At 37.8% G+C, this 14898-nt stretch overlaps 1 protein-coding gene across 1 annotated transcript in view; it reads left to right on the forward strand.

Moving 5' to 3' along the window:
- Window positions 1-14898, forward strand: part of LOC129364358 (otogelin-like) — a 53614-nt gene that overhangs the window by 21180 nt on the left and 17536 nt on the right. Inside the window, 15 exon segments of the mRNA XM_055036935.1 lie at window positions 251-294; window positions 380-545; window positions 6008-6115; window positions 6619-6757; window positions 7297-7431; window positions 7509-7655; window positions 7729-7848; window positions 8569-8685; window positions 9583-9739; window positions 10333-10359; window positions 10547-10727; window positions 12909-13105; window positions 13108-13198; window positions 14184-14294; window positions 14405-14484. Of these exon segments, the coding sequence (XP_054892910.1) occupies window positions 251-294; window positions 380-545; window positions 6008-6115; window positions 6619-6757; window positions 7297-7431; window positions 7509-7655; window positions 7729-7848; window positions 8569-8685; window positions 9583-9739; window positions 10333-10359; window positions 10547-10727; window positions 12909-13105; window positions 13108-13198; window positions 14184-14294; window positions 14405-14484 (1820 nt within the window).

A 14898-nucleotide genomic window follows, 5' to 3' on the forward strand; every position in this document is an offset into this window, starting at 1 on the left:
ATTTTTAAGGGAGATTTTTCTGAGTGTTGCTGAAGAGCCACCCAGAGATAGAAAGAGAAACATTGCAGAAGCTGTCGACCTTTTAGCATTTCAGCCCAATGAAATGATAGCATTGTGCTAGCTATTATAATGCTAGCACAATGCTATCATTTCATTATGCTAGCATACAGCCATGTTGCTGACCACATTTATTCTTCTTTAAAATGTTTTAATATTTGAATGTGTAACATACCCTCATGTTCCCCTACAGAGTGTGTCTTAATGGTAAACTGGTTCCCCAGACTGGAGAAACTGGTAAGATGATCCCTGATTCAGTTTTTAGTGCTTTCGATGTTTTTGGCTGAGATTTTTCTGTAATTTTCTTCCTGACTTTCTGCAGACAGGTTTTGCCCTCCGGGTCAGCTCCACCTGAATTGCTCAGATGGGGCGAACAGCCAATCAGCAGGAAGGGGCGTGGCCTGTGAGCGCACCTGTGAGTCCTACCTGCTCAACATCACCTGCTCTGCGCATGAGCCCTGCATCTCTGGCTGTGCCTGTCCGCCCGGGTGAGTAGCAGCTTGATTTATTATGAATGGAAGCTCATGAAAATAACCAAACTCCAACTGGATCAGTTTGGAGACCAACTGGTTCTGATTAACCAGAACCAAACATGGAAAGGGAAACATTCATCTGGTTCCTGTAATAACAATAACAAAAGGATCATAAATCCAGATTAATTCTGGTCTGGATTACAACTGTTCATTACTTTCTTTATTTTTACACTGCAAAAACACTACATTTTACAAAGTATTTACTGTTTAGTTTCTATTGAAAATATATTAGTTCTCTTGAAATAAGAAAAAACCAACTTCCAAGTAACTTTACAGCACAATATGAGTTTGTTTTCAGAAAATAATTTCTTAATATTGATTAAAAAGTTAGGGTTATTTCATTTATGACTTGTTAAAAATGTCTTGTTATAAATGAAATTATTTGCAGTGGAACTAATACTTTCTAAATCAATTTAAAGAAATTATTAACCTAAAACACGCTCCTATATTTCAAGTGTACTAATATAAACAGTTCTGGTTCTGCTCTGCATCCAGAACCAAAGATGGAGAAGCAGCATCCAGCTTCTATGCACCAAAAATCTGGAACAAAGTATCAGAAATCTGCAAAACTGCTGAAACACTGATTGATTTAAATCAAGGCTAAAAGCCCACCTGGTTGGAGTGGCTTTTGATCAATAATGAAAGAAACACTGACCAACTTATGATGTTTATTAATGATTTTTATGATCTATTTAAAATAGTGTTTATATGACTTTTATTTTGGTGTTTTTATAATGTGAAGCATTTCTTCCTCTATTCTTCCTGAAATTTGCTGTAGAAATAAACTTGATTGGCTGAATAAATAAACCTGACTCTTTTTAAAAGAAGTAATTGCTTCCTAAATCTAACTGTTTGTGCCACGGATGTTATTAACTCGTATTTAATTATTCTGGTGTTGGTTAGGATTCTCTGATTCATCCGTTGGAGACAGAAAAGTCTTTAAAGCTTGTAGATGATGCAGACAGACAACCTTAGGTCTGTTTCAGTTGAACGATCCCTGTAATCCTTCCTGTTTTGTTTTTTTTGATGCATCTGTTAATTTTGGATTTGGCTTATTGTTTTAGGTTTTCAGGTTAATTTGAAACACAATAAGATGCTGTGAAAAGGTCAGAGATGTGCAGAGATGCCTCATAAGTCATCTAAAGTGTGTAAAGCTGACTGGCGTTTCTGTTCAACACATTAAACAAGACGACCTTTACGATGACATCAGACTCTGGACCTGATGTTCAGGCCTTGATAAAAGCGGTTAATAACTCCCTGAAACCTGAGAGGGAAACTATTTAGTGGTAAATATGGCCACAAAGACGTTTCATTGACGGTCAGCGATGATTCAGCTCTGATGAAGAGACTAAAGGTTGTGAGGTTCCATCAACCTGAATCACCAGTCTGAGTTTTAGTTTCTGCTTTGACGTGAAGGTGACCTATTATGCTTCCTTGAACAGGTTAGGATGGGTCTGAGTGAAAAGAAAACATGTTTTATTACGTTTTTGGACAAAATGATTCTTAGATAATGAGATTTTAGTTTGGTGAGTTCTGCAGAATCAGCTGTTCTTGGGCCTGTATCACTTTAAATGTAATAAGCTGCTGCTGGCCACGCCTCCAAAACTCAACCTTTGCACTCGCATGTTAAAATAGCTGTGAACAGATGCACATTTATACAACCATACACACTTGAAAAGCAGAAGTAGAGCCTCCTGCACCACCTACAAGAATGCATCGAGTGATTTGTGGCTGTTAAGTGAACAACAAAATATTTTTCCAGCAGCCATTGTACAGAGCATACAGCAGCGCAAAACCAGCTGACCAAACGTGCTGGACTCAACTGGGGTTGCTAGGTTACAACGCAGTGACAGTTGAATGACTTAACAACTGGGAGGGTTTTTTAGACGGTTCATTTTCCAGACACCAAAATATCTGAACTTATCACCAAAGAAGTGCTGGGGTTTCTTTTTAAAAACTTTACTTGTTTTAAAAAGCAGTTATGACCCAAATAAAAGAATAAAAATGTTCATAATGTGAATTTTGAATAACATGTCCCCTTTAAGGTTTGGCTGTCCTGATTTAATATTTTTATTTTATGTAAATTTTCTTGATTTTACAGTGCTGCAGACTAATGATCTTTTACTGGTTTTAATAAGCAAGGTGTCTAGCATTACTAAAACATCTGTTTGTGTGTTATCTATATCTTAATTGAGATTTCCAAAGCTCCTATATCTTGCTGAAGCATTTCCTGTAAGTGAACTTGTTTTACTCTGAGATATTAGCACTAGAAACTAGACAGAAATATTTTGTAAGACTTTGTGTTTTGCAATGCAACCCGTTCATGCATTGTGTTTAAAAGCTGGGTTAGTTACAGTAAATCAACAGAGTTGTTGGTTTTTATGTCAGTCTGAACAGACAAACGCTGAAAACGCTGATTTGTGCTGAGTTTGGCGCTATCTACTTAGCTAAAGGACTGAAAATAGACAACACAAAGCAAGGCTTTAGTTTAAGAAGTCAAAAAAGAAACAAAGATAAAAATGAAAAGCAACCTCAACTCGTCTGTGTGGTATTTATCTGCAGCAGGACTTTGAAACCTCTAATGGGAAATAATTAGCTGCCGTGTTGACTGAGGACTCCATTGTGTTTTTTTCGTTCACAAAGGAACACTTTGTTTATGATCAAAATGTCGACCATTCATTCCCTCGTTCTGTGGCAGCTGAACTCATATAAACCTGAACTTTTAGGTCCAAAACAGAAGCCTGCGGTTTCCTGGAATTTGGTATCAGTTTGCAGTTTATATGTACACATCATGCTGGGCAAAGGTCTTAAATCCCCCCGACTTCTTCTAGACTTTTCAGCCAGTTTTAGTCAACAGTTCAAAAGTTTCTCCACTGGCTTCACCTTTTTCAAGTCAGGATTTTTGATTTAGTCCTGATCATTTTCGGAACAATGTTTCTCTCATAAATCCAGGCATTTCTAGATTTCTTGTTGCTAGAGCATAAGAGTGAGGAAAATTATGGAAGAGAAGGTGTGTGATTGCAAGGAAATACAATTACTGCCAGATGAACATTATCTGTTAGTAATGGATGCTAAAAACTGGTAAAAATCCAGGAAAGACCTTCCTAAAGGTCCTTAACAAAATTTCCACTGAACTTTAAATGTCTGATGATTTAATTTTTAAATATTAAATGATTGATTATTTGATCAGTCACTCGGTACCTGAATAGACTTTTTACCAAATACTTTTTTACTCCTACTTGAGTAATTTCTTTGACAGCTACTTTTTATTTTTACTTGAGTAAAAATTTGTTGAAGTAGTTTTGAACATGGGCACATTGATGCACGGTGGTGACTGAGTCATGCTGTGGTCTTTTCTTCAGGAAATAATCACAATCCTGGAACAAAACCCGTTAGAGGCAGCTGGAGACCTGAGATCAATTGAGAATCTGTGCTATTGACTAGAGATGAAAATATTTTTATTATAATTAAATGTACAAATCTTTGCTTTGATTTTGTGGTGACAAATTAGATGAGGCAACTTCTTAACCCTGTAGAGTTCAAGTTTGCGCTTTTACATTGTCCCATGAAATTAAATTCACCCCGACCGGCTGTAGCTGTGCGGATTTATGGGTGACATGTTGGTAGGTCGGGAGGATAAGTGATTGCAGAAACTTGATCAGAGTAATCAATACGGCCGCTTGGCGCGCAGATAAAGGAAGCTGTTAGCGGCGTTTTATCTGTCGTGTAACTCTACTCAGATGAACCTCGGGTTTATGGCGGCACCATTCAGTGTGTCGTGTCATTGTCTGCTGCCTCGCCAGTGTAGCTCAGTTCAGCATATTACAAGATACTTATCAGCCTGGTGCTGCAGAGTGGAGGAGAGCAAATGTAGGCATCCAGACAAAGACTGGTTTTCTCTCTCTATCTCTGAGAATCCTAATTGTCTGGATTTCTCATGTCGCGAACGAGTGTTATTCCTTTTCATTCACAGCTGCCCACTCTTGAAGCTCTTTTTCATTTGCTGGAATGTTCCTGCACTGGAAGCCAACATCTGTCAGTGAACTCACAAATGAGTCCAAGCTAGAGGCAAACTCAGACTTCAGATGACAGGAAGTTGATAGCATACCTTTACCAAACGTTTCTTCAACATTATGTTTTTGGACTCAATTTTTTAGCCATTACTTTCCAACAGTTTGGTTAAAGACCTTTTATTGCTCTCCTTTTATTCGAGATTGTGTTGCAGAGATTTCCCATTCATGGAAGAAAGCCTTCTGGCGACAGATGCCAGCTCATTTACGGAGGATGCCAAGAAGTTCCCTGGCTAGTGTCCTGACCGTTGTCTGCTTCAGCTACACATGGACCTTTACGGAGAGAAGTTCAGTAGTTGTCCCTTAGAGAAGCTGACTCTTATCCCATCTTAGCACATTCTGGAAAACATGTCTTGAAGATGCCAGTAGGAATACATCACCTGCAATAAAATCAAAGACTCAGACTTTCCAAAACCAGCCACTCTTCTCCACATAACTACCCCTGAGATCCACCCCAGAGATCTCTGCCAGAGTCCAAGATGAACCAGGAACAAACTCCAGGAAACTTATTTACTGATCTAATTCTTGGTGGTAATTTAGGACCTTCTAATGAAGGGTCTTCATTCCAAAGAGAATAACTGATTCCAGTTAGTATTGGAGTCAGTGTTGCCCTTTGTTGGCCTCTTTGTACAGAATTTCTTTTCGGAGAATCAGACTCTAGTGCTTCTGTTTGCAGATGATGTGGTTCTGTTTGTGTCTCTTTACCTGAAGGACTGAAGGTGTTTAAACCCAGTGAAACTACCAGGATGAAGGTTAGAACCAGCAGGTGAAGTGCTGGGATTGAGCTACTGTCATTTGGAGTAATTAAGGAAGGAGAGATTTATAGGGGGATGTCTGAGAGGCAAAGACATTCCTCTCAGATAGCATGAGCTCTGGTGATGGAAAGAATCGGATTATAATGACTCAGGTTGATGCCTTGCATATCCAAAATGAGTGCAGAATGATATCATCACTCTGCCATTATCCCAAGAGTCACAGCAGGAGGATTTTAGAAATCTTCCATTTGGGGTAGAAGAAAACTGGTCCAGATCCACTCGTCAGTGGAGAGACTTTGACTTGTCAGTCTTTGACTACCTCATCCAGCTCTTGGGTGAGATGGATGAGGTATTTCTGATATAGGAAGTCCAAAAATACTTGCTTAACTTGATGTTCCTATGATCCAGTGCTACAGGCAATTCAGCAAACAGACCAGATTTAGTAACTTTTAACATTTTTTAACACTAAAACACGGTAGGAACCCTGCCTACGTCACCTGACTTACACAATCTCCCAGTTGCACCTTGAGCATAATTTCGGTTTGATTTGTTTTAAAGCAGGAACTCCTGATCTCATATTTCCCCTCTCTAGGTTACTGAAACACGGGGATGAGTGCTTTGAGCCTGATGCCTGCCCTTGTTTGTGGAAAGGGAAAGAATATTTCCCTGGCGACCGAGTTTCCTCCCCCTGCTACCAGTGGTAAGTTCACATGTATATGGCAAGATTATCTCACAGTTTCTTATCACAAATTTAAGAATTACCTCAGAATGAAGACAAATCTCCAACAATGTTCGGCTGCAAGGTTTATCCTGACACCACTGAGTTGTGAGTCTGTCAGAGCAGCAGAAGTTGCCATGTGATATGTGTAATTATTTGTTATCACGAGGCAGAGAATAGGGCTTGGAAACAGAGCAGCCTCTTGTACATGTCTCTGATTCCATCTGCTTCAAACCGTCCCTGGCTGGTGAAAGAAACCTCTCAGTGATCTGGGTTATTCTCCTGTCCTTTTCCTTCAAGTCACAGCCAGGGAAGATGATGTAGATGACAGCTTAATGGCACAATTGGCCAATTGACCAGCCCTTTTCTGCCTTCGGTAAACCAAAGGCTCTTTACAAATGGAGATGGTTAGAGGTGAAAAGCGGTTCCTGCAGTAAGTGGGAACAAGTTGATGTTAAACCACTGAAGCTTTTCTTTCTTTGTAGTGTTTGCCAACAGGGGATGTTCCAGTGCGTGTTTCGTCCGTGTCCCTCCATGTGCACAACTTACGGTGATCGGCACTACAGGACGTTCGACGGACTGCTGTTTGACTACATCGGGGCCTGCAAGGTCTATCTTGTGAAGGTACTTAACAATCATTTGTCCGTCCATTTAAAGGTAACCTGTTCTGCTTCCATAAACAGGTTAGGATAGGTCTAACAAAACGTGTTCAATACAACCAGAATGGTTTCTGGATGGCACTTATGTTTCCAGCATCCATTGTGCAGCACATAAAATGGTGAAACCAGCTGACTAAATGTGCTGGAGCTTTGCTAGGGTTGCTGGGTAAGAGCAACCCTAGGGTCACAAATCTCACGATTTGTGACGTTACATTCTGGAGGTTTTTGAAACAGAAAACACCAAAAAACATGAACTTGTTGCCTAAAATTGTCTGCATGTTCTTTCTAAGTGCTTGGGTTGTTTGTAGCATCAGTAGAAACTTAATGTGAAGTACAAGAACATGCAAAATGTGAATTTAGCATAATACTTCCTCTTTGAATGTAGAGATTTATAACTGATTTTTGCACACAGCAGCTGAAAGTGGACCAGATGCTTCGGTTTTGGGTCCCGGGCTGCTGGACTCGGGGTGAACACGGTTTACGTTTGTGTCCTGTCATCCACAGAGCAGCGCTGATGTGATGCTGAGCGTTTTGGTGGAGAACGTCGACTGCTTTGACAGTGGAATCATCTGCAGGAAATCCCTTCTGATCAATATCCGCGGATCCTTCATATCTTTCGATGATGATTCTGGAAAACCAGTAAGCGCCATCTTGACTGTCTTTTAAATGTTTCCTGTATAAATCAAGACGGTAACTAGATCCGAAATCCCATTCAGAATCCGTCTAGTGTGATCGACAAGAAGCAGCAGATGTTCATCTGGCCAGCTGGATATTTCACAATAATTCACTTCCCAGAAGAAGACGTGACGGTGCTGTGGGACCGCAAGACAACGGTTCACATCCAGGTTGGACCGCGCTGGCAGGTAGGACTCTGTTTTTACTCTGCTCAACATTCATGAGCAGAAAGAGCAAAGTGAGATAATGTGACGTGTTCAGGGGAAACTCAGCGGCCTGTGTGGGAACTTTGACCTAAAGACGGTCAACGAAATGCAGACACCTGACAACATCGACTCGCCGACGCCGCAGGAGTTTGGAAACAGCTGGACGGCCATGGAGGTGAGCGGAGCGTCCTAAAATCATTTATATTTCACTGTAGAGAAAAGTCAAACTGAGTCATTTCATCTGCATGTTTTAACAATGAACCACGACATTTCACTTTAGATAAAACTGCACTCTTGTATTTTCTGCAATGGAGTATTAGGGCCCTACTGAAAAAATAAACAAATAATTTATCCTCCAAATAAAGTTTGGAGAATAAATTAGTAAAAAAAAAAAAATTATATTAGCGTTAAATCCAAATACTACGGCTTTACTCTCCGATGAATTCATTCTCGTGTTTTTGTGACTTTATTTTTGTATTTTTACAACTTTATTCTCATAGTTATGTTGTAGTAATATAGTAAATAAATAATTTGTAATGAGAATAAGAATAAAGTAGTAAATAATAAATAGACATTATTTAAAGTCACAAATAATATAGAGATAGTCATTTTATTATAGGTAAAAAGTCATGAATGAAGACATACTATTATGACTATTCCGATATTAAAGTCAAAATAATACAATAAATAAAGTTGTAATAATATCAATAATAAACAAATAAAGTTATAAATAATATGAAAAAGAAGTCATAGTATTACGAGAGTAAGGTTGTAATATGACTTTATTCTGACAATACTACAAGTTTCTTTTCATATGTGTTTGTAACATTGATACTTAATTTTCTATCATATTCAGGGTTTAATTTCCCCTTTCTGTGTGTGTTTGTGTGGTCAGTGTGTGAACAGTCCAGACATCAGACATCCTTGCAGCCTCAGTCCTCTCAGAGAGCCGTTTGCAAAGCGTCAGTGCGGCGTCCTGCTCAGTGAAGTCTTTCAGACCTGCCACCCGGTGGTGAGGAGTGGCACTACAACAGATCTCTATTTTACTCATGTGTCTTCCTGTATGTGACCAGGTTCAAACCCAATTTCGATCAACATCTCCTTTGTATGACAGCAGTTTAGGGTCATTGCAGGCAGAAAAAAAGGGTTGTTGTTTCTTTTTTAACCAGAAAACTCTTATTTAATTTCAAGATTAATCTCAGAAATTTTCCAGAAAAAAACGTCAAAATTTCTGGGCATTAAAGTGAAATATTTGCAAGAAAAAATGTGGATGGTTGAGTTTCAAAAGGCAAAATTTTTCAACTTTTACTTTCTTATGAGTTTTTCAAGTACCGTAAATTTCTGAGTTTCAAAACTCAGAAATGTAATTTTTTTTCTAGAAAATGTCTGGACTTAATCTCACATTTTTAGTGATTTTATGATTAAATTGTCAACTTTCAAACTCAGAAACTTCCTAGAAAAAATGTGGAAATTTCTGAGATTAATGACAAATTTTCAAATCTTTTTCTAGCAAATTTTTATTATTGTCAGAAATTTCTTTGGGTTTTAAAGAACATTTCTGAGCTTAATCTCAAATTTTCAACTTTTTAAACTCAACAATTTAAAATTTTTCAAATTAAGAAATTTCCAATTTTTTATAGAAAATTTCAGAGATAAGTCCCAAAATGTTTTTGTTTTTTCTGTCTACAATGGAAGATTCTTGCTCATTGATGATCATTGCTTAAATAAGATTTTATTTTTCTGGGGTGACTAAATCTGTTTTATTTTACGCTATAATCAACTTAAACTCCTGAAATGATTCACTTTGTGTGTAATAAATCTAAAAGTTTGAAAAACATTGCAAATAAATGACATGAAATGAAAAAACAACAACCTTTTTCTCTACCTGAGATCTGTTACGTGTCTTCAGGTGGATGTCACCTGGTTCTACATGAACTGCCTGGCTGACACATGCGCCTGCAGCCACGGCGGCGACTGCGAGTGTTTCTGCACCAGCGTGGCGGCGTACGCAGGGCGCTGCTGCCATGAGGGCGTTCCTGTCGACTGGCGCTCGCCCTCTCTTTGCCGTAAGGGAAAACCTCACACTGATTGGTTGTTTTTTGTTTTACACAACAGATGTCTGATGTCATTTCTTTTTTCCAAGCAGAGTTTTTTTCCCCCTGAAGTTCTTTCAAATATTTTTTGCGGTTTTGTTCCTTAAATTTGACATTTGAATCTGATGCATAACATATTAATTAGAGATGAGCATTGATTGAAATTAAGTGAGTTCATTTCAGGGTAATTGCATTTTAATTGAAAACCATAAATGGATAAAATAAGTAATATTTGAAATTCATAAACCTCATTTGGTGCTAAATTAGTCAATAAATAGATCTACTTATGATGGTGTAATAGGGCAATTATAGATGGGGGGGAAAGTTTGAGACAAAAATAGAAATTCTGGGATTAATCTAGAAATATTTCAAAGGAAAAAATTGGAAATTTCTGAGTTTGAAAAATTGGAAAATTATTAAATTAATTTTGGAATTTTCTCACAGATTTACTGTGTATATAGTCCGTTGGCCCTCATGCATAATCGTTGTTCAAATAATACTGTGACATATTGCAAGGTTTTTATAAAATGTTTTTCAAAATTCCTGTTTCTTTTTCTTTTCTGCAGCATATGACTGTGAATTCTACAACAAAGGTAAAAAAACCAAACCTCTCCTTTGTATGCTGAATGTACATTAATTTCTACAAAAGTAATTTAGAACTATGGAAGACATTTTTATTGTTTCTGAACAAAAATAAGTGAAGCTGCAAACAGAAACACAATAATGCATAAAATTGACAGTTGTTTGGTTTCTTGTAAAATTTGCGTCTCCTCCCTGCAGTTCTGGGTAAAGGTCCGTTCAGGCTCTTGACCTTCTGGGATCAGACGTCCCTGTTGGTAGCCAGCCGGTCCAGCGGCTTCGTGTTCCTGCAGCGGGTCAACACCAGCGCCGGCGCCGCTCCTGGGATCCTCGCAGAGTTTATGATGACGCCGGGCCTCAGCAGAGCTCGACCACACGGTGAGCTCATATTTATTATTATCACATGCAGAAAAGATGATTTACCATCAAGAATCTGCTCCTTTTCTTCTCTTAACCAGAAGAATTAATACTGAGAAGCAGGAACTTAGAGGGAAGGAAGAAATACTGTGATCGGTGGGAAATATATAGATTTTGCAGCTCAAAGAAGCTGAAATGAAGCTAACATTAAGCTTCATTTAAGCTTAGTTCTTAGTTTAAATGAAGCAAACATTATACTTCATTTCAGCTTAATGATTCTGAAGAACTGACAGTAGTAGTCTGGAGGAAAACCAGGAATTCTGGGTAAATATAAGCAAAACAAACATGCTAGTCTTGTGTCAATGGGAAAACTGGCTCATTATTTTTAGACTAAAGAAAAATCCTCCAACTACTAACACCATTTTGTTTACAGTTTAAGAAAGAAGTTGAGTTTAGAGGTTTTCATGTGATTTCCTTTAGTAGTTCTGGTGCAGCGCCCCCACAGGTGAGGAGGGGAACAAGGTTTTTTCAGACTGTTTGATTTGTTTGACACAGGAGTGTGAAAATGAGCCGCAGCAGCTGAAAATGAAACAAATGTCGTAATTTTGGGCTAAACCGAGTTTACCGGATTATCAGAACTATGTAACAGCCTTTGATGAGAAATGGTTTCATATTTAATAGAGCAGGAGATGATTTTTGTTTCTGCCAAAGCAACTCAGGTCTATTTCTCTGTATTGTGCTTCTAAATTAAAAATAGCTCTAAAATGTTAATAATTCACACATTTATAGTAAATTAAAAACTTATTTTTGATTTCCATGTGTTTGAACATCACTGGAAAGTGATGAGTTATTATTATGAGCTGTCAGTTAACAGGTAGACTTGTTCATTTATGTTGTTGTGGCCATTCACAAAGAAAACAACAATCTATTAAGAAACTAACAAAATAGTTTAATTTGTACATATCAAGACGTTGCGCACAATAAACTCCATTGAAAAGCCTATTTTTCTATGCAAAACCCCTGAATCTGTTCGTAAACTGTTTAACTTCTCAGTGAACCAGATTCGGTGTGCAGCCGTTTGACGGCCAGCCAGGCTTCACTCCTGCCGTTTCCTTTCCTGTTGATCTGAGCTCTCCTGTGAAAACACCGATGAAGGCGATGGACTCATTGTAAAAGGGTTCAGAGATCAGATTGGCAAACACTCATATAGCAACTCAAGCTGCAGGCTTGACAGTCAGCCAAACCTGCAACAAGCTGCTCCAACTCCTGCTGGTTTCTTCAAACACTCATTTTCACCAGTTTAATGCTTATATATTTTAGTTTGTTCAATGCTGATTACCTTAAAATAATAACTTTCGCTCCATCTTTAAAGTGTTTTTTGTTTTCAGTCTTCAGGATTACTTTTGTTTTTATTTGTCATTTGAATTGGAGGAGCAGGTTTTTAAATGAGAGTGAGTTGCTCTTACTTAAAAACCATAACAGTCTCTTAAAATATAGCTGATATTACACATTTTAAAGGAGTTTCATTGCACAAACACAAAATCTTACCAAGTGTTTTTGGTCTGGTTTCTAGTGTAAACATCCTAGTTCACTTGAAATAAGAAAAAAAACAAACTCATAAGTGACTTTTCAGCATAAATAAGAGGTAGTTTAAGTAATTCCTTAAAATTTATTTTAAAAAAAAACCAAAACATTTTCACTGGCAAAGTTTTTAAATTATAAAAATACTTTTTTCCTATGGTTATGTATGAAAACATTCTGCCAATGGAAGTAGCACATTTTTCCTGTCAAGATTGAACAATTATTTACTTAAATTAAGCTGCTGTATCTAAAACGTTACTTGTCAGTTTTTGTCTTATTTCAAGTGTGCTAAGATATTTTCACGAGAAATTGGACCTATGTGCTCCAAGATTTTGTGTTTTTGGAGTGTGAACGGTGCATGCGGCGGCTAATTACACATTTGAATTTCATTTGGGTTGCTAGGTAACAGAGCTGGGGTTGCTAGGTAAAACGAGGCAGGGGAGGTTTTTGAAACGACTCCTTTTCCAGACATTAACAAACATTAGCTTAGTGCCAAAAAAACAGGTAGGTGTCTTTTGTTGTTTTGATTTTTTTAAGTGCGTTAAAGTCAGATTTTCTGTTTTTGCAGTGTAGGCGTTTTCCAAAACCATTAGAAAACATCAATCGTTCGTTTTCCTCTCCACAGATTCATCGCGGGTTCCTTTGAAGCCGTTGACAGACCGAACTACTTCCTGCACGCGAGCGCCAGCGCTCAGGTGAGGCTGGCCAAGTGGGAGGGAAGCGATGCATTCTGGGACGGAGCCACCTTCGTCCTCCACAGGAACACCTGGATCTCGGGCTACAACTCGCTGGAGTCGCACGCCAAACCCGGCTTCTTCCTGCACGCACGCCCCGCCTCCACCTGCTCAAGTTCAGACACAGCTACGGTTTCCGCAAGGCGTCGCTGTTCAGATGACGGGTCAGAGTCACAAAAATGTCACAGCACAGCAGAGTTTTCAAACAAAGGCCCTTTGAGGATGTAATTTTTAAATATATATGATTGATAATTTGATCAGATGCCCAGTACTTGAGAAGACTTTTACCAAACACTTTTTTACTCTTACTTGAGTAAAAATATGCTGATACAGCAAACAAAGAGCCACGTTTTGATTGCTACTGTAATATTTTACACCTTAAGCTGGAGAAAAAATACATTTGGTCGTCATTCTAAACTATTTTAATAGTGTATAAAAACTGGGGTAGTAAGGTTGACGATGGTAATTCCGACTAAAAAGAGTAAAAAATGTTCACCTTAAATTCATTAGTTATTTTAGACACATGTCTCCTATTTAACGCCTGATTGATTCTGTAGGACCAGAAATATGAATTTAGACGCAAGAGTGTTTTACGCACTAACTAATAATAATAATAATTAATTATTATATTAATTTAGCATAAATGCAGCCTGAGTTAGGATTTTATTTTAACATATTATGACCAGATAATATTTTATGACTTCATTGCACAATTTTTCATCTCAATCCGCTGTTTCAATTTAAAGAAAATATGTAATATTTTACATTAATTGCATAAAATTTTATTTTATGCTGGTATTTTCTTGTGTTTTTTTTTTTTTTTTTTTTCAGGAATGTTTCCTTTTTTTGCTAGTTTCATTAACCTGAGGAGCAAATCAGCTCAATAAATTTGACTGGTGGCCAATCAGAAAGTTAGCATCAAAAATAACATTTAAATAAAGTATTTTCACTATTGTTTTATTTTAAAATATGATTGAATGACAGAAAACAAAAATAATGATGAAAAATTTAAGATATAAAAAATATGATGGGTTTAAATTTCTTTTTAATTTTCCCTCTAACTTTCTACGGCCTTCACAGCGCCACCTGGTGGCCATCTTAATGAAAGAAAGTAATCTATGGTGGTAATTTATTTTTTTTATGTGTGTTTTTTGCTCAGGCCCCAGACCAGACAGCCCTCCGGGTCCTCGCTGCCAGTGGCGGTACGACTCCTGCATCAGCCCCTGCTTCAGGACCTGCAGCGACCCGTCCGCCGAGTCCTGCGTCACCATCCCACAGTGAGACCTTTGACCTTTACCTGTTTCTAACACGATGCGAAACGATCAGTTTGGTTTAATTGGAGCTGACATGTTGAGGCTTTTATTTTGTGAACGTGTTTCCTGTGCAGAGTAGAGGGCTGCCTTCCTGTCTGCCCCCCAAATATGGTCCTGGATGAAATCACCCGTCGATGCGTTCATGATGAAGACTGTAAGTAGCACAAAGTCTGGAGAACAGAAGAGCAGGAAAAACTACCAAAATAAGAGCAGCAACACTTCTGCATGTTTTTACTCAGTGTTGGTAATTTACTCACTTTTAATTAGATGTTTTAATTTTCTGTTGTGCATTATTGGGTGTTAATTTCAGCCCAAGATCAAGTCAATCCCTTTGAAAATAATCAAAAATACGTCAGCTTGAGTAATTAACTTCTTTGCAGCTGGGAAACAGTTTTGTTTTGATTCAGAAGTAAATGTTAAATTACAAAGAAAAATTGTGGTAAATGATAAATAAGAAGAGAAACTCAACTAAAATAACATTTTATTTTTATGATGGTTTTATTAACAATTGCTATTATTAGTCCTTATTTTGATAATGGAAGCTTGTTAATTTGCCTATGTTGTGTTG

Source organism: Poeciliopsis prolifica, unplaced genomic scaffold, assembly GCF_027474105.1.
Source record: "Poeciliopsis prolifica strain line A6 unplaced genomic scaffold, Auburn_PproV2 SCAFFOLD011, whole genome shotgun sequence".
NCBI classification, from domain to species: Eukaryota; Metazoa; Chordata; class Actinopteri; order Cyprinodontiformes; family Poeciliidae; genus Poeciliopsis; species Poeciliopsis prolifica.